Genomic DNA, 20,669 nt, shown 5'->3' on the forward strand with positions numbered 1-20,669 from the left:
CCTTTGAATGCAAAAGGGAAGTCTTAGGAGTAGAGATTGAAAGAAATCTACCTGAAGTTCCTGGTAACTTTGTGATGAGGCTGGATATTTCATGTGCTAGAGGAGCTATTTCTCTCTTACAAATGCCTGAAGGAACACACAGAGCAGGAGTCACCAAGGAGCAAACCACCGTGCCTTGCTTTAACCCTCAAGGAGCACCCTTCAAAAAACAGAGTATCTCATGAACACGTAGCATTGCAGCCTGAACAAGCAACAGCCTGGCATGTTGTTAGGGTTATTTCTCCTTTCAGCAATCCAAGTGGTTTTGGGAAGCGGTCATTCCCTTTTCTCTCTTAATAAAGCTCGTCCTACTTAGAGATGACACGAAGCATTTGTCACAGAGGCTGTACCTGAGCCCTGCTTGGGTTGTGAGGCAGAAAGGGCAGCCTGGCAGGGAACAGGGGCAGCAGTGGGCTGGGAGGCAGCTGGAGGGGTTCAGTGCTGGGGGAAGGGAAAAGAGACAGGAGAAAGAGGGAAGAGGCCCTAAGGAAGTGGGGAGAGGCAGTGTAGAGGATGAGTGGAGATTTTAAATCAAGAAAAAAAGCTTCCTTCCAAGCTCTCCTCAAATCTCTGTGTTCCTCTTGCTGCTCTCAGCAAGTGGCTTCGAGGCCCCTTTGCAAAACTCCTCCTCACCCCACTGCCTCCCCCTGGGGGTGACAGTCATTAGTTCTGTGGCTTAGGAGCACAGCTCAGAGACACTGTGACACTTTGGCAGCGGCGGTCTCATCGGCAGACGGATGACGTTATGTTAAAACAGAGTGTTGCTGCTCTCCCAAACTCAAACACTCCATTTTGGGAGTAAAGCTCTGAACACGTGAAATGCTGTGTAATGCCGAGAGCCCTTCACAACAGTCCGGTGCTTAATAGTTAGTGGACACTTTAACAGGTTTAGCCCAGTTCTCTTTGCTCTCCTGCAGCAGAAATGGTAACAGCCTAGTGCCACGGCTCTGCTGCAGAAAAGTTTATTAGTGCTCTCATAAGAAAACTGGTACCTTTGCATGCAGCAAAGCTGTTGGGTAGTGAATAGACTAAGCAAGGCCTGAAGCTGCCTGGGAAAGGAGCGGGGGAAAAGGCAGCGCTGTAATCATGCAGCAGGGCACGGCCCCTCGGGAAAAGCAGTATGTGGTTGTGTAATTAAAGACGGGAGACTGGCGTGTACACAGAGCAGGGCACGCTGAAGTGGATGGGTATTCCTTACATCTGGAGAGCTTGTCCACCTCAGCATTTTTACCGCGTGATTCTTGGACAGCAGGTAGGGGAAGAGGGTATGTGTTCAGTAGGGACGCTGCCGTCCCACATCTCCTGCAGGTAGGCTGCAGACCCTACCTACACTACCGTGCTGTTTGTGCAGGTAGCTGGCAGCAGGGCCTTTGTCCTTGGCTTCTGCTGTACCCCTGAACACCAGCTGCCTCTCAGCGACAAGGCTCCTGCCTGTTCCTGCACCGGGCACACCGCCTCGACCCCTTTCTGCTCGCGGACTGTGCCAAGAGCTGAGGCACATCGGTTGCTCGGTTTCCTGTTTGGTGGGTGAAGATCAGAATTGTTTCAAGTATCCTGGCTTTAATTCTCCCGCCTAAACAGCAAAACTGACCATCGCTGCCTTAAGTGAACCACCCGCGATGCAAAAGCAAGCCACTCGCTTCTCCTCGAGCTTCCTGCACTTCTCAAATCCTCTCCGAAGCTCTTGAGATTAATAGTTGGTAAGTTCTCGTGTCAATTAGGTCAAATGCTAACCTCATTAATCTCCCATTTAAGGATTTCCAAACCCTCTTTCTGCAGACGTACCTAATTATTCGCCCTCACCAAGCTGCCACTGTCCTGCTTTCCTGCCGTGGTGTTGTCCCTGACCGTCACACCCAGCCATGAAGGCTCCAGGCCGGGCCCAGAGCTTTGGGAACACTGACACCCTACAGATGTGGTCACCCATCCTGCAAACCCCAAACCTGGGAGCATTTATGTTCTGGCAATTAAATCTCTCTGTGTCAAGGACCGGAGAGAAAAGAGCGGTGTCACCGTGGGCCAGGGGTGTTGCAGCGCTGGTGTGGGCCCACAGGAGGGCCGGCTTTGGGGTGACCTGGGGGAGGGTGCGCTGGGAGAGGCGCTCTGAGGGGCCTGGGTGGCGTTTCACAACACTGAGTGCCCCGAGGGTGTCAGGCTGGATGGGCTGGGTTGGGTTTGGGGTTGGGTTTGATTTGGATTTAGATTGGGGTTGGGTTGGTTCGGGTTTTGGTTTTGGTTTGATTTGGATTTAGTTTGGGTTTGGGTTGGTTTGGGTTTGATTTGGATTGGGTTTGGGTTTGGTTTGGTTTGGGTTTGGGTTTGGGTTTGATTTGGATTGGGTTTGGGTTTGGGTTTGGGTTTGCGTTTGATTTGGATTTAGTTTGGGTTTGGGTTTGTTTGGGTTGGGTTGGGTTGGGTTGGGTTTGGTTTGGCTGGTTTGGGTTTTGGTTAGGTTTGTTTGGGTTTGATTGGTTGGGTTTGGGTTCGGTTTGGTTTGGGTTCATTTAGTTTGGAGTTGGGTTTGGCTGATTTGGGCTTGGTTTGGTTGGTTAGGGTTTGGGCTGGGTTGGTTTGGGTTTGGATCGGTTTGTTTTGGTGTTGGGTTGGTTGGGGTATGGTTCAGTTCATTTGGGGTTTGGATTGGGTTGGGTTCGGTTTGGTTTGTGTTTGGGTTCAATTTGTTTGGGTTCGGTTCGGGTTGGGGTTTGGTCAGGGCTTAGTTCTGTTGTTTGGGGTGTGTTTGGGTTCGGTTCGGGTTTGTTTATTTTGGGTCTGGGTTCGCTCCGCTCCATCTCCCCCTGCCTGTCCCCGCCCTCAGCCCCTCTCCTCCCTCTCCCTCTCCCTCTCCCTCTCCCTCTCCCTCTCCGCGCCGCCCGCGTTCCCGCGCGCGCGTCCCCGCGCTCTCCCCGCCCCTTCAGCGGCGTCGTTGCTGTGCGCGCCCCCGCGGGGAGAGGCGGGGCGGCGGCGCGCGCGCCCGGCCGTGCTTCCGCGGCTGCGCCCCGCCCGCGCCCCGCGCCCTGCGCCCCGCGCCCCGCGCCCCGCCATGGACAGCGACGAGGAGACGCTGGAGGAGACCGTGGAAGGTGCCCGGGGAAGGGGCCGGGGGGGGACCGGGAGGCGACCGGGAGGCGACCGGGGCGGGGTGCGGGTGCCGCATGACATCAGGCGGCTTATGCAACCGGCACATGGCGCCACCGCCACCGGCACCGGCATCGCCCCCCGCCTGCTCGCCCTGCCTCGGGGCGCCGGGTGCGGTGTGCTGGGGGCGCCTCCCGGTGTCCCGGGCTGTGAGTGCTCCCCGCCACGCTGGGGCTTGTTCCTGCTCTCCTGCCTGCGTTGGGCCGGTTTTAGGGAAATTTGGCAGGGTGGGAGCTCGACCTGCCGAGCCTGAGCATCTTTGTTCTGCAGCCGCAGCCGCCGTCTGCTAACGCAGCCAGTGCCGAGGGCTCCACACAGGTAAATTGCAAAGCAGGCATCCTTAAAGCGCTCCCCTTTCGTTCTCCTTTGGCTCTGAAGAAGCAGCAAGAGCTGCAATGTGAGCTTTATTCTGCTCGGACTTAATCCGAGCTGGCCACTTGTATTCTGCAGAACACAAACCCGTGCCGATGAGGGTCTAAGTGTGTCACCCATCTGCCGGCCCCATGTGCAACAGCTGTAACGGGGAAAACTGATACGGCCAGGAAAGAGAAGGGGGGGACGTAGCCTGAACACATCAGAAAGGCTTTGGAAAGCAGCATTTGCAAAATGAAATAGCAAATTGACATATTGCGAGTGCATAGTTCTGCGAAGATTACTTGCTTTTATTTCTTTAAATTCCTGCGGATATAGCTACGAGGTGGCACACCCACATTGTTGAAAGACATGTATTTATTGTTAAAAAAATAAATAAATAAATGCTTGCCTTGCTCAGTGGATTGAAGTGTAAGTCTATTCTGTTCTCACAGGAAATCACATTTTAGATAATTATTGTATTTTTGAAACCATAGATTAAGACAAGTTACAGTAGTACGAACCTTATTGCATTTAGAAACACTTCTATTTTTTCCACGGCTTCTCCTCTCTCATGTTTCCCATCTGCTTTCTTGTATCCTAACCCTTTTTATTTTTTAAGTGTAGTGTTCTGCGAGATAATAGATTTGGCTGTACTAAATCTCTGAATGTTTTTCCTAACAGAAATGGTTTGATGAGGATTACAGTTTTATACTAGGGAGCTACAATGTTTCAAGCATGTACGCAGTCAGAACAGAATTGAAAATGTCTATAAAGTTTAACGTGTTTCTTTGTTCTTTGTCTGGGTTTTATTTCAGGGCATCTAGATGATGATGGGCTGCCACATGGATTCTGTACAGTCACCTACTCATCGACAGACAGATTTGAGGGAAACTTTGTGCATGGAGAAAAGAACGGCCGTGGCAAGTTCTTCTTTTTTGATGGAAGGTAGACACCGACTCTCTGATTTCCTTCTATTTCCTGCCTCCTGCTTACCGTGCTTTGAAAGTAATCTATATTCCTCATACGCTTCGGTTTCCAAACAAGCTTTCTCATTAAAAGCTGTAGTTGTAAAGTTTCCTCTGCTGCTGCGGTATGCAGAGTGCTGACAGGGTGCCTTTGTGGGCCTGGAGCTGTGTATGTAACACGAAGCCCAGAGTTGTTTCCCGGTGGGAGAGAGCAGCCTTTTGAGCGGTCTGAGTGCTGTAAAGTTGTCAACTAATTAGAGACCTTAAGAACTGGGATGTGCTCAAAGCTATTGAGAAAACATTCTGGCAGCTGCTTGGGCTGCAGAGTTCAAGTCCATAAGTACAAGTGGGCTTCTTGGTGTGCCTCGTAGCCCTGCATAGAGGATTTGTGGCCCTGCCAGGCCCACAAATAGGTGTAGGGCCTTTCTTAGAAATTGTTTAGTGGTTAAAGGGACCAAGTTAAACACTGCTGTTTTCTCCACTCTACTTAATCCTTTGCATGTTGCATGGTTGTGGCCTGATTTATTTCCAGAAAAGCCCCGATAACTTCCAGCCTCTTCACAGTGGCAGTGAAATTGGGCTAGTCCGTGCCTGTGCGTGTGTTTTCTTAAGTCTTCGTTATGAACACCTTGTGTGTCTTCCCCCACCGGCAGCATTTCTCCCTGCAGTTGCTCAGAACTGCCTCCAAAGGAGCAGCAGATGTATAAAATGACACGATTCTTCGTGGTTTTGCAGCTGTCGGTGGCACTATGAATAGCAGCTGTTAAACTGACAGTCGTGCCAGGTCTGCTCTCCCCCTGCTCAGCGAACTTCTGAGCAGGAGCGGAGGTATTGTGCTGGCTCAGTGAGTCAGCTCCTTGTCTGTATTTGCCTTTGCAGTTGCTTCATACAGGAGATAGTGTTTTTTTTTCATGAGAAGGATAATATTTTTATTCAGTTATGCAGGAACTGCTCAGGCCTCCGAGCCTGGATGAAGAAAAATCCTCACTGTTGTTGGTAATGAGCTTATTAAATCTTGTGCAAGTAGCTGAAAATCACTACTGCCCAGCAGCTGACCTCTGTAAAGCAGCGTGTTTTTTGTTTTTTTTTCAAGTTGGCAGACAAGGTCTCTATGGACACATGTACATAACGCTTCTGTGCTTGTTGATGATCTCAGCAGAGCAGTCGCTGATTGTACAGTTAGAGAAACTGACCCACTATTTTGTTTGTAGAGCTGCTCCTCCAAGTAAGCCAGGGTACAGGCAGTGCTCTGTGGGAAAACTCGGGCTGCTGCCTGTGCTGAGCCTTTTCTGTACCTCTTCAGTGTTGCCAATTCTTCCTTTTTTTTTCATTTACATAACCCCTTAAAAAAAAAATGGAACAGTTGGCTACTGTATGACTTCAGGAACTAACAAAATGAAAATACACAAAAATAGTCTGTAATATGGTTTTGGAAAATGGGATATTTTTATAAACTGGCCTATGTTTATTTTAATTTAGCTAAAGCAGCCTTAACCAAGCAGTTGCTGCTGTTAGTAAAAACATTGCAGCTTACCTAGCTCTGCCCACATAGCGAGAGTAAGGTGCGCTCAGGAGTGGATGGCTCAGGTATGTCGAAGGAGGAATGACTTGGCACAAAGCAGGACGTGCTGTTTCCATTAACTGTGCCTTGAGCAAGGCTGAGTGTTTGTGAAGAAGTCTTACGAAGAAAACTGAATTCCACAAATTTCTCAAAACATCTCTGCCCTGCGGTATTGTGTGCCTCAGTGCAGTCAGTTGGTTGGTTTCACGTTGCCTGGGTCTGTTTCCACTGTGGGTTATTTCCCTCACGAGCCTGCTGGTAAAGGCTGAGAGCTAACTGCAGTAGGTCTGTTGTTTGGGGGTGGTTGAGTCCTATCAGACGCTGGAATGGCAAGAATTGTTTTCATTTGTCAAGTGTTGGGAAATAGCATCAGCTGCCTGTGTACCTTGTTTGCCTCAGTTAAAACGTCTCCCTTTTTTTCAGAGTAGTGATTTTCTTCCTGTTGATTACTTACGGGAGTGAAAACCTGGACCGGAGTATCAGTTGTTTTCTTTCTCCCCCTGTTGCATTCAAAAATGCAACAAAACCCAACAGATTGTTTCAGAGAGAAGTTTCACCTCTGGCACACTCCCTCCTTTGGATCTCATACGTGAACTTTCACTGGTGCTTATGCTTGCTGGAGAGCCCTTTACTAAACACTTTGCACAGTAGCTGTGAGTGTGAGAGTTGTGCTTTGCACTGAGCTGCAGCTGCTGTTCTCTATTATTGGGAAGTTCTCGTGAAGTAACAGCTCCTGGATAGCAATAGAGAGGGGTATTATTTTTAAGAAAGTTTTTAATATTGCCATATGCGAGGAAGGGTGTGTAAATGGGTCAGGGCCTGTTGATGTAACTCAGTACCTGGAAGCATAGTGCATCGTGTGTCCCCCCAGCATTTATCACAGGCTTATTCTCTAGGTAGTGGATATTCCAGATCCACGCTAGGCCTGGCAGCGAGATCTGAGTTACAGTCAAAAAAAAAAAAAAAAAAAAAAAAAAAAAAAAAAGTATTTTCTTTGCATTTCTGAAGAAGTGTTGTAATTTAATAGTTCAACTAATGCGATTAAAGCTAACAGGAAGGTTGTTTTGTTTTATTTCATTACGTAAACTGGGAGTGACTTCTTTTAAAGAATGATCTGAAATGTGGACTCCATGCGTGTTGCCAGCTACGGTGAATTTCAAAGCTGGTGACCTGTGATAAACTCGAGGAGAAAGCCGTGTCGTTTGCAGTCAGATAAGCACACGGATTTCTGGTGGTTCTCATCTGCTCTGCTCCTTCCCCGTGCTCTGCTGCAGGAGCTGTCTGCACACATCTGTAGCAAGCAGCATCAGGAAATTCATCCAACTGAAAAGTAAAGCAGCTTTCCTGCCCCGTCCCCCTCTGCGTCTGGTTTGTGTTGTCTGCTGGGGCACGGCGTGCAGCGTGGGGAAGGGAGCTGGCTGGAGCGGCGTTGCTGTGAAGGCAGCTGCGTAAAACCCAACCTGAACTCTTGTTTCTAAACAGTGTCTGACACGAGTAACTTACGTTCTTCTATTGTCGTGTGTGTTCCCATGGAAACCTCAACCAGATTGCCAAAATTTTGTGAAAACAAAGAGTGAGGTTTTAGAAACTAGGAAGTTACTTCTGAGAAAACATTCCTTCCCCAGCTCTTGACAATGTTTTGTAGGACGTGTAGAGTCTTGTGCTCCCAGGCAAACTTCGGGCTTATACCACAGATGCCTGCATCAGAAACAGAATTATGCAATGACAGTGTGTGTGCTGCGGCTGGCTGTTAGCTAAACATGCTGGGGTAAAAGCCAAGCAGTTTGTATTTCCTTACACTGGCTCTAACCTGAGAAAGAAGTACCTGTAAAGGAGACTGTACTCAGTTATGCTTTGATTCTTTGTGGTTTCCATCAACAGCCTTTTGAAACAGGGCAACAAGGGAGAACATGAGAGTATTACTGCATCCCTTCTAAAGGGTTTGCAAGACAAAACCAGAGTGAAATCAGTGTGTCTTTGTTCAAATCAGAGTGCAGCACTGGTTCTGTTTGACAGGCTGTGCTCCACTTTAATCGAAGTGCATGGAAAAATGACAGTGCTTTCAGCAAACCCAGCACAGGCTGCTGCTAAGCATATTGCTAGGGAACTAGCTTCGGATCAGTGGCAGGCTGCAGTTTGTGCTCTGTTACTGTCCACCTGTGTGGCAGAGCCATTTCATCTTACCAGAGACATCACCAAAGATCCAAACACAGGAGGCAGCGAAACCTCAGGTGAGGGCAGCTTTCTGTAGCGATAATTTCTTTGACCACGAGCAGTCTGTTTGTTGCTTTAATTTGCTACCTCAGCCTGTTAAAGCAGCAGCTCAGCAGTGCAATTGAGGTGAAGAGGTCTGTGTACACACAGTGCACCCTGGTGAAAGGACAGCGTCAGACACAGGGCTGTGTCATGCCTCCTTCTTGGATTGGGGAATAGTCTTCCACTGCTGTTTTCTTTCTCTTTTTACCAGCACCCTGGAAGGGTACTACGTTGATGATGCCCTGCAAGGCCAGGGAATCTACACCTACGAGGACGGAGTGGTCCTTCATGGCACGTATGTGGATGGGGAGCTGAATGGGCCAGCCCAGGAGTACGACAGTGACGGGCGACTGATATTCAAAGGGCAGTATAAGGACAACATTCGACATGGAGTTTGTTGGATATATTACCCGGTAAGCCTGACCTCCTGCTCTTTTATTGCAGAACAGTACCCATATGCATCCCTCTTTTTTCCATGGCTGAAACAAATATCCACCAAGAGCCAGCTATCCAAAGGTCAGCACACAAAAATACAGGTGGAATATTTGTGCGTTCTGGTTTTGGATAATCCGAGACACAGCCAAACCTTTTGAGCGTTGAATGTTTGTCCAGTAGGCAGGATACGGTAAGGCTGTGACGTGCCTTTATCATTTTCATGTTCCTGGGAACCCAGCCCCTTGGAAGTGCATTTCCATGCACCTCCTCAGGAAGACCAGGCCAGTGATCCTGCCACTTTGTAGTGCTGACTGCAGGTGAAGAGCACAGGAGCCGTGCAAGCTATTGCTCCTGGTTAGCAGGGAGAGGAGACCTTGTCTGCTTCTGCAGGGCGCGTTGTGGCGTCTGCCTTGGCACAATAGATGAGGTGGAACTGGTGTGAGAATTGTGCCTCTGAGCGGGGAGAGTCTGTTCATGAACCCAGGCAAGGTTAGGTCTTTCTGATTCTTGGTTAAAAACTTAGGTGTTCCTCTGGAAAACGCTGGAGAAATTTTTGATATGCTACTTAAGGCAACAATGGTACTACTGTTTTTATAGGTGTTTTTTTTTTGTTTGTTTGTTTGTTTGTTTTTTGTGTGTGTGCATTAACTTGGGCCTTGATTCACAAACTGTTCATGTCAAATTTTTGTGAATCAAAGCATCAAAGCTCAGGACTTGTGTCACACAGAAGGAAAGACCTTGTGTTTTGGCTGTGTCACACTATGTGGAAAAGCCAGTTAATTTCTTGCATTGGTTTTATCCTGACTGGAATTAGACTTTATCCAGCTTCTTCATGTCACTCTTTCTTACTCCTTGTCACAAACTCACGTCTGAACTTACTGTAGTTCATTGAGGTTGCTTCTTTAAAAAGTCAGGACAAATAACTCAATATTCTGCCTTTTCTTTTTTGTCCGTGCTTTCAGGATGGAGGCAGCCTTGTGGGAGAGGTGAATGAAGAAGGAGAGATGACTGGAGAGAAAATAGCCTACGTCTATCCTGATGGAAAGACTGCGTATTCTGGAAGGTTCATAGATGGGGAAATGATAGAAGCAAAACTGGCAACTCTGACATCTGTAGAGGATGGGAAACCTCAATTCGAAGTAGTACCAGGCAGTAAGTCCAGCTAACACACAAACTTGTGTTCTTCCTTGTATTGGAGCCATTTACTGCAGATGTCTTGGTCTGTATAGTATTAGCCAGTGCTGGCTGTGATGAGAGAGTAGGCGTGTTAGTGAGAAGCCCTCTTTCTAAACTATAAAGTTGGACAGAAGAGCATGAGCGTGGGGAGAGATTTGTTTGCTCTGCAAACAAATGGGAAGTGACCCATGTGGTGGTGCTGCTGGATCGCATTTCGTAACCCTTCTCTGGCAGGCTGAGGGGCACAGTCCTGCTTGTCGCGCTCACCGTTGCCATCTGGGTCAGAGTGAAAACCTGCTTAAGGGTGTTAATGCTGGCACAGCTGCCAGCTTTGTCTCGTTAGTGGAATAATTGGGAGTGGAGAACGGGGGTTGTGGTCTGGTTGTAGCTCTGTCAAGCTAGTGCAAGCGAGCGTTGCTGCTGTGGATGTTTTGCTCTCTGCGTTATTGTGCTGAAAGGATGCGGGGACTGGCATTAGTGAACTAGATTCAGCAGTTGTATAACAACCTGACTCACCAGCACCCTTCAGCCTGCCTGGTCCTGCTGACACAAAGATGCTATGAAAAGGTTAGGGTCAGGGTGGTGCCTGTGCCCACACTGTGCTCCCTCTGCGGGGCAGTGGCGAGTTGGGGCTGTAGTTCTGGGGTGGTTTTGTTGCTCTGATGCATAAGTGGTGTTTTGGGGGTGAGAGGGCTGAGCTGTGGACAGGGCTGTGAATGTAAACAAGAACTGTGCTGTAATACTGACTGTGCTGCCACCAAGGATTGTCTCCCTCAGTATGAAATAAAACCCAGTGAAAAGAGGATGGCAAGTGAGGGAATGCCTGTGACCTTTTATTTTCTTATCACAACCTCTCAGATGTGACAGCAAATCAAATTTTAACCTAAAAACAAATTGAGAGGGCACAGTTGTGCTTTGTAAATAGGATTCAGTTGCACTTTGTATGAAGCTGCCTTCAGCCAGAGCAGGTCTGTTTTTAGAACTTGGATACTGTGGACAATGGTCTTTTATCAATCCTTAGTATTCTGGGTTGTTTTTCTCCTTATTTCCACCTGCATCTTAACCTACCTCCCAGATAGTCCTCTGGCACAATAGTTGATTGGAGAGAGATGTAAGGGTATAATTAGAGCTGTACCACTGAGTTGCTTATTAATGGCAGGAAATAAATGACTGTAGCAAATGTACTTTGTGATTACTGAACATTATCTTCTGGCTGAAGTCTATTCTGGTTTTGAGCTAGAAAACATTTCATATATGAAATAGTCCAGCATTTTTTAGACTTAATGTGTTATTTATTTAGTATATCCTTTTTAAATTTTCTTTTACGTTTTAATGAAAGACTCTGGGAAGGGTCAGTTTTGGAAGACTGTCCTGACCTTTAAAACTTGGTAGTTTAAAGACGATGCATCCTCTTGTTGTGATTAATATACTGCTACTCTGGCTTGTTGAGGGGAGACAGGTAATCAAGAAATGTAATCTCACAGAAGTCCTTTTGTAAGTGCAGTTCTATATAATACCCTTTTTTTGAAGCATGACATTTCTTGCAGACGTTAAAACTTAATTTTTTAATGTCTTGATTGCATTTAAGGTTGCATGCTTTGAATATTGCCCATGAGTTTATTTCTTTTGATTTCTCTTTCTAGGCCCGGTGTACAGTTTTGACAAATCTACTTCATCCTGCATTTCTACAAATGCACTTCTTCCTGATCCGTATGAGTCAGAGAGGTAGGCTTTTTTTTCTTCTGCCCACTTTTGATGCTGTCAATACTTCTTTGCTGTAGCATATTTAGGCCCTGATTTTACAAGCCTTTTCCTCATTTGAAATAAAAATTGTTTAAGGTTTTATGTGGAATCCATTATTATACATCAGTAAACGTGACTTGAATTTCTTTGATTTACACAATAAAGTTGCACTCCAGTGGATAGAACGCAGCCATGTGTTTTAACAGGTTAAAGCAGGATCTCTTTAGCATTTCAAATGCATGTTCAGTACAGTACTTGGACTCCACTAACAGCCTACATCTGTGACATTCTGAACAATAAAGTGCACTGTTGACACTCTAGATCCATAACTAGCTTCAGGTTGCTGTGTGCTGTGCTCAGTGTGTCTTACTGCATGCGTTGCAAAGTTTGCTGCCCTCCCTCTAGATGCAGCAAAGCACCAAGAGTAAATCATCAAGCTGGAGAGGTTCTTTTAACACTCCTGTAATGTTACAGCACATATTCCTCACAGGATATATTCCTCAGCAGATTGTCTCATGCCAGTCAGTTGGTGACACTCCTTTACTTCTGCTGCTAGCACACAGTATATTGCATAATTTCCTTTTTACCTAAGCTTCAGAGGCCTTGCTGTGTAGGAGTCTCAGCTGTAGTCCTTTTCTGATGCTCCAAAATATCTAAACAAGCGATCAGTAAAATGCAGGCATTTGCTTGGTTCAGGTACTTGAAGATACAGGGATTCCACCTTGAAAACTCTTCCTCAGTAGAATACTGATCTGTGCATGTGCACACCATCAACCTTGGCTTAGTCAGAACCTCTGGGGTTCTGTTGCTACTGAGGGTGTTCCTGAGGTAAAGCCCTAAATGAGTAATAATAACCTGCCAATGCAGTTTCAAAAAAGTAGTTTTCAGACTGATAAATAAAGACTGTCCCTGTTTACCACCAAATCTCCATTTTGCCAAAATAGAGAGAGTGTATGGAAGAGAGGAAGGTAAAGGGATTGCATTCGGAGGTTATGAATTATTAGTTTTCTTATTATATTGAGTTCTTAGCCTTTATGCCAGTAGTGTTGTGGTGATGCTTCTTGAAAATGTAAGCTTTACACAAACACTAATTCATGTTGTTTTTCCCTTTTAGGGTGTATGTTGATGTCTCTCTCATTTCCAGTGCTGGAGAAGGATTATTTTCGAAAATAGCAGCAGAAGCTAGTACAGTTATGTCCTTTTACAACGGAGTGCGAATTACACACCAGGAGGTAAAGGAAAGAAAGTCAGTCTGAATTTTCATTGCTCCTTCGGAAATGTTCTTATTGTAGGATTTTACACCCACTCCCCTTCCTACCCTTAAGTTTTAATATGATGGAATTTAATTGAAAGAAAATGAATGTTGATCTATGATTACTTTAAAAAAAAAAAAAAAAATCACCACCAAAAATGCCTACCCTTATACACAGGAAAAGCTCTAGTTGCTTATATTTGAACGTGTTTGCTTTCAAACTGCTGGCCAAGTTGACCCCTCCCCACACACACACTGGATTTTTGCCTTGCAAACTAGGTAGACAGCAGAGACTGGGCCCTCAATGGAAACACAATATCCCTGGACGACGAGACAGTGATAGACGTGCCAGAGCCCTACAACCACGCCGCCAAGTACTGTGCCTCGCTGGGGCATAAGGCCAACCATTCTTTCACTCCGAACTGCATCTATGACCCGTAAGTAGTCATCTGTTTTGAAGCAGAGGCCGCAAGGCTGTGCTGCAGCCTGCAGTCTGGGTTCATAGGGTGCTTCAGGGCAGCTGTGAGGCTGGGAGTAGTGGGTCCCCATGCTCAAGTTCATGCTCTCCTGATGAGTTGGCACTGTGGATGCATGTTGTCTTTTCAAACTAACCCCATGGGGTAGATTGAAGTTTGCAACTGCACTACCTTTGTCATGAATTTCAAGAGCTGCCTGTTGGTTCTAACATGCACAAGCACTGCTCTCTAAGTCCTAGTCAGACTCTGAACCATGTTTGCTGAACTGCAGAAGCTTGACCAGCACCATCAGATGTTGCTGTCTTGTCCAAAACACGAAAAATAAGTATCTTGCTGCTTTAGAGTTGGTGCAGGGCACTAGGAAACTTCTCATATATGCAAATACTCAAGGATGTAAATATTTTCATACCAATGTATGAATGGACAGACCTGTGGGTACCTAACTAGAAAACGGCTTTCCTTTATTAAATAAGTTGGTTTCCTTTACTGTTGGGCCCTGGGAGAAGATTCACAGAGGTGTATTATGACTGGCAGCTAACCTACACTGGGGAAATTAAGCTGAGCAATTTTTCCCTGCTCTCTGGTCTCACATAATCTATAGCATTCTCCAGTTATTCAGCTATTTATCACTGCAAGCCCAAGGCATGTGGCAGTGATCAACTTGTAATTTATTCCAAGCGAGCAGTGTTGTAGGACTTTTGGAAAGCTTCAAGCAATACAGCTATGTAAAGCTGTTTTGATAAATATGTGTCCTCATTACTGAAGCCTTTTTAAGGTTGACTTAAAGAAATCTGCTCATCTAACATCAGAGTACGTGACGTTACACTCAGCTGTGAGTGACTGCTGGAAGCATTTGTGAAAGGGGCTAACCGAGTCTGTGAATTGACCGCTGAGCCTAGCGAAAGTGTTTGTTCTCTGTCTAGGTTTGTTCACCCTCGTTTTGGGCCAATCAAGTGTATCCGTACCATCAGGGCTGTGGAGAAGGATGAGGAGCTAACAGTGGCTTACGGATACGATCACAACCCGGTGGGGCAGAACGGGCCAGAAGCACCCGAGTGGTACCAGCTGGAACTGAAAGCTTTCCAGGCTGCCCAGCAAAAGTGAAGCGGGAGCTCCTCCTCAGCTCAGCAAACTCAAATAGAAACTCGGATCTATGCACTACCTTTCTACTGAAAACTGGACAACCAGGGATTGTTCATGCTGTTGCATCATAACTTTGCATTCTGTGTTAAGAGATAAGTTTCTTGCATACTAACTAGGTTTGACTGTGTTACTCATAGCAGATTTAAAATTAGCTAGCGTTGCACCAGTCTTATCTGGAGAAATTATTTAATATTCTATACAAGACGTGATATTCTTTGGTAGCTTCTGCTTTTGCACCATATGCAAAGATGCCAAAAGACTAGACAGAAAACTAAAATGGGTATATCGTTCACTTTTAGTCGGCAGACTTAGTGTTGCTCTCTATCTGCCTAGGCATTATTGTGCAACTGCATTTTGCATATATGCCACTTGTGATGATAACAGTAATATTTTGATATTCTCTAATAGTAGCATAATTTTGCCTTTTTAAACCTTTGATCTGAATCTTGCAATAGAGCAGTTTATTAGCATATAGGAGGCTGGGTTTTAACTCCCCTTTCCTCTTGTCTGAACGTTGTTCTTTCTACAAATCCTCTTTTGCAGGAGAAAATCCTTTCTAACTAGTGGAAAGGCTTGTGTGTGTATGTGAGAGTGCTGTGTGTTGGTCTCTGTGGCTCTCTAAATAGTATAGCAACATGTCCAAACCTAATATTTATCTAGCCTTTATGGCTGGCTTATTTTATTTAATTTATGATTACGACACGCAAATGAAGCTGTTCTTTGCATGAAGACTTTCCGAAGGGAGAAAACAGATTTACTTGTTGAAGGACTTTCAGAAGTAGGTGTTCTGGAAGGCAGACACGTGAACTGCATTAGTGTCCGCGAGTTGGTGTACGTATTTCACCAGTTCTTGAGGCAGAAATTTTAGCAGTGAGACGCTTGTGTCTCACGTGGGTGCTCCTAGAGGAAGTGCGTGTATTCGAGGGCAGGCTGCAGTACTGGGTTACGGAGCGCTGTATCTTTTCTGTGTGTTCAGCTGACAAAGAATATAGCCTCGTAGCAGTCTTTTAGCAGTACTAGCTTAAGACACAGTGAATTAATACAGTATGAGATGTCAAAATAAGATTTAAATAAAAGAGAAGATTGTTTTTGGAAGACAAACAATAAATGTAAAAACATCACTCACTGCTCGTATTTAGAAACAGCAGTCAATCCATAGCTTTGTTACAGCCAACAGTGGGGGCTTGTGAATATTCATCTGCAGGGTTGTGTTCTGGGGTTTTTCAGGGATAGGAGAGTTGTTCATTTTTCTGGATACTGTACTGGTCTTGCCTAATGCTGTAGAAGAGAGAGATAATGTATCGTTTCAGTCTGGATACTGGAGCCCCTTTGGGTCTACGACCCTCTCTTTTGGGTTTAGCAGCTTAGGAACACCTCAGATGCATTTGCAACACTTTCTTTAAATGTTTGTAGTTAAAACTGTTTGTATATATGTAACATAAACAATTTGGAAATTAGACCTACCTTTCTATTGCAACACACTAGCTTGGTTGCTTGAACGGCTGGAGGTGCCTGGCTGTCAGGGGAGCTGGATGTGGGGAGCGCGTTGGGCTGGTACCTGGAGGTGGAAGGAGGAGGCTGCTGCTTTGTGCAGCCTGAGGGTCTTTGCTTTGGCACGTGTACAAAGCTAGGAATTGTGCGTGCAGCCCTCCCGGGCGTGGGGCTCTGCTTAGTTCCTCTGACTGATCACAAAGCTTTTTCAGCATTTTACCGTTTAAGCTCTCACAAAAGCAACTCTACATGTGCTGGGGTTCAGCTAGGCTCGGGGCTCTTTGACTCTGTTCCAGCAGTGATCTGAGAGTGTGCTGCGACACAGCCCTTCTTGTGCTGGAAACTTGTGCCACAGCTCCACTTCTGGTCCAGGGCAGGTGGCTGGCAGAGGTGATGTCTCGAGGACTCAGCTGAGCATGCAGGGAGACAGGACTGGGCCTCCAGGTGAGGGAGGCTTGGCAAAAGCCAATTGGCAGCACAGCTTCAGCAAATCAACCCCAGAAGGAAATGTGTGTGTTTTGCTCTTTCTCTGCCTGCCCACAGGTTATTATTTTAGGTCATGGCTGTTTCAGCCATTTGCAGAAAGGCATGTCTCTGGCAGGAAGCTGTTGTGTGTGTCTCGTGGATTATTCTTCCACAACCGTGACATCTATAAAGTTAGGCTCGTGTTTAAGTGCGAGGAAGAGGAGAGGGAAGATGCGTGGCTGAATGCAGCTGGTTGGGCAGTAACTCCTTCCACGTTAACCTGCTTTCCTTCTCAACAACCCTCTCTGGGCTGCTCACCTCTTCGTGCCAGCTGGAGAGCTGTGCTTAAAATGTTCCGATCTCTCAAGCTCCTCTGGCTTTGTTCCTGAACAGGCTCTGATTCCTCTCTTCTCCTCTTCACGTAGACTCGCTAATTTTAATAGATTTGTCTGCCTTCATATTGTGTGATTTTAGAGAGAAGTAGAAGACGGGGTGCTCTTTGCACATCGAGTTCGGTGATTGCATTATAAAATAGGGAATTCCTAGAATCAAGGCACTCAGGTGTCCTCGGTGTGTTCTCAAAAGCCACTAATTTGGCGGCAGTCAGGCAGATGCTCTTGCGTATATTTGTAGCCTGCTAGTTTGCAGCAGCTTTTGTCTGTGTTATCTCTACTGTCCTTTTTCTCTCTGCTCTGTTAAAATCTTCTGGTCCTCCTATAGACCCCTTCTTCAGTGACCAACCTTCTATAAAAGTTGTGGTTATGAAGCTGCTTTGGCTTGATTCAGGACCAAGCCTTTTAATTCTTCTGTGTTTTGTTTCTCGTTGTGGTCTGTTAGAGCGGGGACGGTTGGGATGGTTTTTACCGCTGGACAGCGAAAGGGCTCAGAGCTCAGCGGGTCCTTCAGAGGTTTTTGGGAGGTGTGCGTTGGCAGCCACAGGTTTAAACACAGGTTAACTATGTAACTCCGAGTAATGCCTTAACTTGGTCAGTGTGTTCTGCAGCTCGGCTTCTGGGGCTCTCTAGGCAGCGAGACCAGCTTAGCAAAACTACTTATCGGTAGTAACGTGAGACCCACCCCAAAACTTGATCTTAATTTGGAGCAAACAAAATTGTCATTTTGCAAAGCGATCTTTCTGAGCTTGCTGAATGCCGCTGACTGTGAAAATGCAGTGAGTGAAGCAGCTCTGCTTCACTGGAGCTGGCCCAGGGCCTTTCCTGTTGGAACAGAGATTGGAAGAAAAGCCGATACCTGTCAGCTGAACCTGGGTGGCCAGCTGGGTCTTTGCTGTACCCTTTTGGGGAAGACATGAGGGAACTTGAAGTTGCTGCTTTTTTCAGGTACATGTCAGTTCCCAACTTCCACCCTTGGCCTGCAGGACTGCAGATGGCTTCAGTGTAATGGCAGGGTTGTTAATGGAGCACCTTCTTGAGAAGGAGCCCGTATCAGCCTGTGTTAAAGGCTGTTGACTGTCTCTCTGAAAAGAAAGCTTAAATTGATCTCCCTGCTATGGCAGCACTGTGTTTTCTCACCAGGAATAGAGAAGCCTAGTTTTAGAAGCAGTTAATTTTGGAGACGAGAGCATGGGAAGTTACAGCTGAGAGCTACCTGCTGCTGGGTCATGCTTCTGGGTAAGAGGGAAAAGGGCTTAGGCATAGAGAAGGGGATCTCATGCCGAGTCTGCTGCTATAATGTGACTCTCTGGGATCTACAAAAACACCTAATTTTCCTTCACAAATCTGAAAAAGTTTTTTTCAACTTTTTTTGCTACTAATAAAAAAAAAAAGCCACCTTATCCTACAGAAATGAAGTCCTAACTGATGAAAGAGTCTGAGAGTCAAAGAAGTCCGTGGTTATGTGGAGCTTCAGCTGTCAGGGTGATAGCTCAGGTAGCTCTTTGACTTTTCCTGCAGTTGAGACAACACCTGTTGGATGGCCCTTGCTTTTTTCCACATGCAGCTCAAGCATGGCAATGGGTGACTCGCACAGGTTTTGGCCACTTGGGAGGCCTGTTGTGTGCCCTTGCAAGGCTGCTTGTTTCGGGAGCGACTCGATAGCCGACTCTTTAGCTGAGCCTTTTCAGACGCGGAGCTCTTAGTGTTGCACACAGCCAGCAGTGGCTGTAGTTTCTTTCTCAGGGCTGTTGTAATTCTTGGCTGGCGTGGAAGCGAGAGCACCCGTCAGGATTTCTCGCCCTCTGCTAGGTGCTCGAGGAGCAGAGCAGCCAATGGCTGGTACAAGAAACCGAGAAGTGGTGCAGATCCTCACTTGTCTGTTTCCTTCCCCCGGCTCTAAGCCACTGCGGGGCCTGGCTGCAGGTGGGTTGTCCCCATCGCACCCGTCCTGCAGTGGAAAGCAGGGCTCACCACTTCGGTTGTGCCAGGAACTGTACAGCATCGTTTCTGTCCCAGAGGCCTCTCTGATTTTTATCCTTTTATTTGAATCGACAGTACTTTGGAAAATGCTTCAGTCGTGACGAGGTAATGAGTTGTACAGAGCTGGTTATCTGCTGCTTTGATTTCCTCTCACACAACAGAAGTTCTGAAGCTGTAGGTGTCTGAGGAACTCACCTCCAAGCACTTAAAAAAAAAAAAAAAAAAAAAAAAATTGCTTTGAAAACAATGTTGCTGAAGTGTCTCCTTACATGCTGGGATGCTGCATTATACGCCGCCTCCTCGCTTACACCACGTTGTCATGTGCTGAGAGTATTTGGGTGAGGAGCGCAGGCGTGGGAGCAGCTTCACCTGTGGATCTACGTGGGCTTCGTGCTCACCTGTGCCCCCCTGGGAGAACTTGTTCTTTTTGCTTTGTGTACTGGAAACACGGGAACTATATTTTTGGAAGAAGAGTTTCTAAGCAGTCTTATAAAGAATTTTCTTCTGGTTTTATTTTTTTTTTCTAAAAAGGTGCAAGACTGAGTGCATGTTTACTTGCCCCAGATCAAAGGTTTTGAACACTAAGGTCACTATCTGTTGAATGGACCCTCCTCTTGGCGCTCTTCTGTCTTCAGGCAATTGAAGCTCCTGCCCTCTCTTTCTGCCAGTTCTACTGTAACTACTGTTTTTCTGTTTGTTTCCAGGAGAATTATATATACAAAAGTTCAAAGCAATTAAATGTTCAAGCCATAAAATCATGAGTGTGGGAAGACCCTCTTCACAAGTTTTAACATATTTGTATGTAAAATGATGTTTGTATGAAATATTTTCATGGTAGAATGAATATTTAAAAAAAAAATCCACAAAGATCTAAACCAAATTTAAAAGGATGTCTTTTTGTAAGATGCAAGTGTAATTGGTTACCAATAAGTAGTTTTTTTTAAAGGGGAGATGCAACAAACTATTGCAAATTATAATTGCAAATGGTCGTTTCTGCTATTTGGGAAGGTATTTATGCAGCGTTACCCACGGCTGTCATAAATCATTGCAATAGCAAGGCCAGTCACATCTTCAGGACATACCTCCCAGCTTGGCCCTCAGTGGTGTCGTACAGGTGGACCCATCCCTCCTTCCCGTGGTCTCCTCCTCCTTTTCCTACTGTAACTGTACCCAACTTCACTCCTGAGCTAAGATCCAGACTAAACTTGTGTGTTACTCAACAGTTTCTGCTGGGCCTTCTGCTATTTTAATACTCTTCAGCCCATACTTAGTGGGTGTCTCTGTTCTGAAGAACTAAGTGCTACAGAATAATCCTTGGGGTGAGCTTATCCACGCATTAGCAGTTAACCCCGGAGTATTTAACTTGTATACAGTACTTGATAGGTGTTTTATGACATTTGTACTCGAACTATGAGCCTTACTGAACATCTGGAGGTTTATTCATGACTTTTAAAAAATGGATAACTCTAAGAAAGATGTTTACATGAATGGTGATTGCCCTTCCTTTGATGTTATGAATGAGGTTTTTATAGTGTGTTTGGGTGTATGTGCAAGGAAGCAAGAAAAAAACAAAACAAAACAAAAAAGTTTCTGGGGAAAAAAAATATATAAAAATAGACTTGACAAACATTTGTAATAAGTGAATTTTAAAGATCGCTTTAATTGCGCTACGAAGGCAATGCAGATATTAAACTATTCAAGAGAACGGCCGCCTCCCTGCCTCTTTCTCTGGGGCTTTCTCCTCCTCCCGGGGCTCCCCGGCCGCGGTTACCTCAGGGCCCGGGGGCGGCTCCGAGCCCG

The 20,669-nt window shown here is 46.1% G+C and overlaps 1 protein-coding gene across 1 annotated transcript; it reads left to right on the forward strand.

Moving 5' to 3' along the window:
- Window positions 1–2,982: 2,982 nt before the first annotated feature.
- SETD7 (SET domain containing 7, histone lysine methyltransferase) lies at window positions 2,983–20,574 on the forward strand. The gene is made up of 8 exons (XM_082758998.1): window positions 2,983–3,122; window positions 4,347–4,476; window positions 8,525–8,726; window positions 9,711–9,900; window positions 11,568–11,649; window positions 12,782–12,899; window positions 13,199–13,356; window positions 14,319–20,574. The coding sequence occupies exons 1-8, from the start codon at window positions 3,083–3,085 to the stop codon at window positions 14,497–14,499; spliced, it is 1,101 nt and encodes a 366-aa protein (XP_082615124.1). The 5' UTR covers window positions 2,983–3,082; the 3' UTR covers window positions 14,500–20,574.
- The last annotated feature ends 95 nt before the right edge of the window (window positions 20,575–20,669 follow it).

The sequence above is a fragment of the Aythya marila genome, assembly GCF_965140915.1.
Source record: "Aythya marila genome assembly, chromosome: 4".
Classification (NCBI taxonomy): domain Eukaryota; kingdom Metazoa; phylum Chordata; class Aves; order Anseriformes; family Anatidae; genus Aythya; species Aythya marila.

What these genes read in the sequence shown, in the direction of transcription:
- SETD7 (XM_082758998.1), top strand. Translation starts at nt 3,083, where the DNA reads ATGGACAGCGACGAGGAGACGCTGGAGGAGACCGTGGAAG. An exon ending in TTTGTTGGATATATTACCCG is followed by an intron (nt 8,727 to 9,710) that starts GTAAGCCTGACC and finishes CCGTGCTTTCAG; the next exon opens with GATGGAGGCAGCCTTGTGGG. An exon ending in GATCCGTATGAGTCAGAGAG is followed by an intron (nt 11,650 to 12,781) that starts GTAGGCTTTTTT and finishes TTTCCCTTTTAG; the next exon opens with GGTGTATGTTGATGTCTCTC.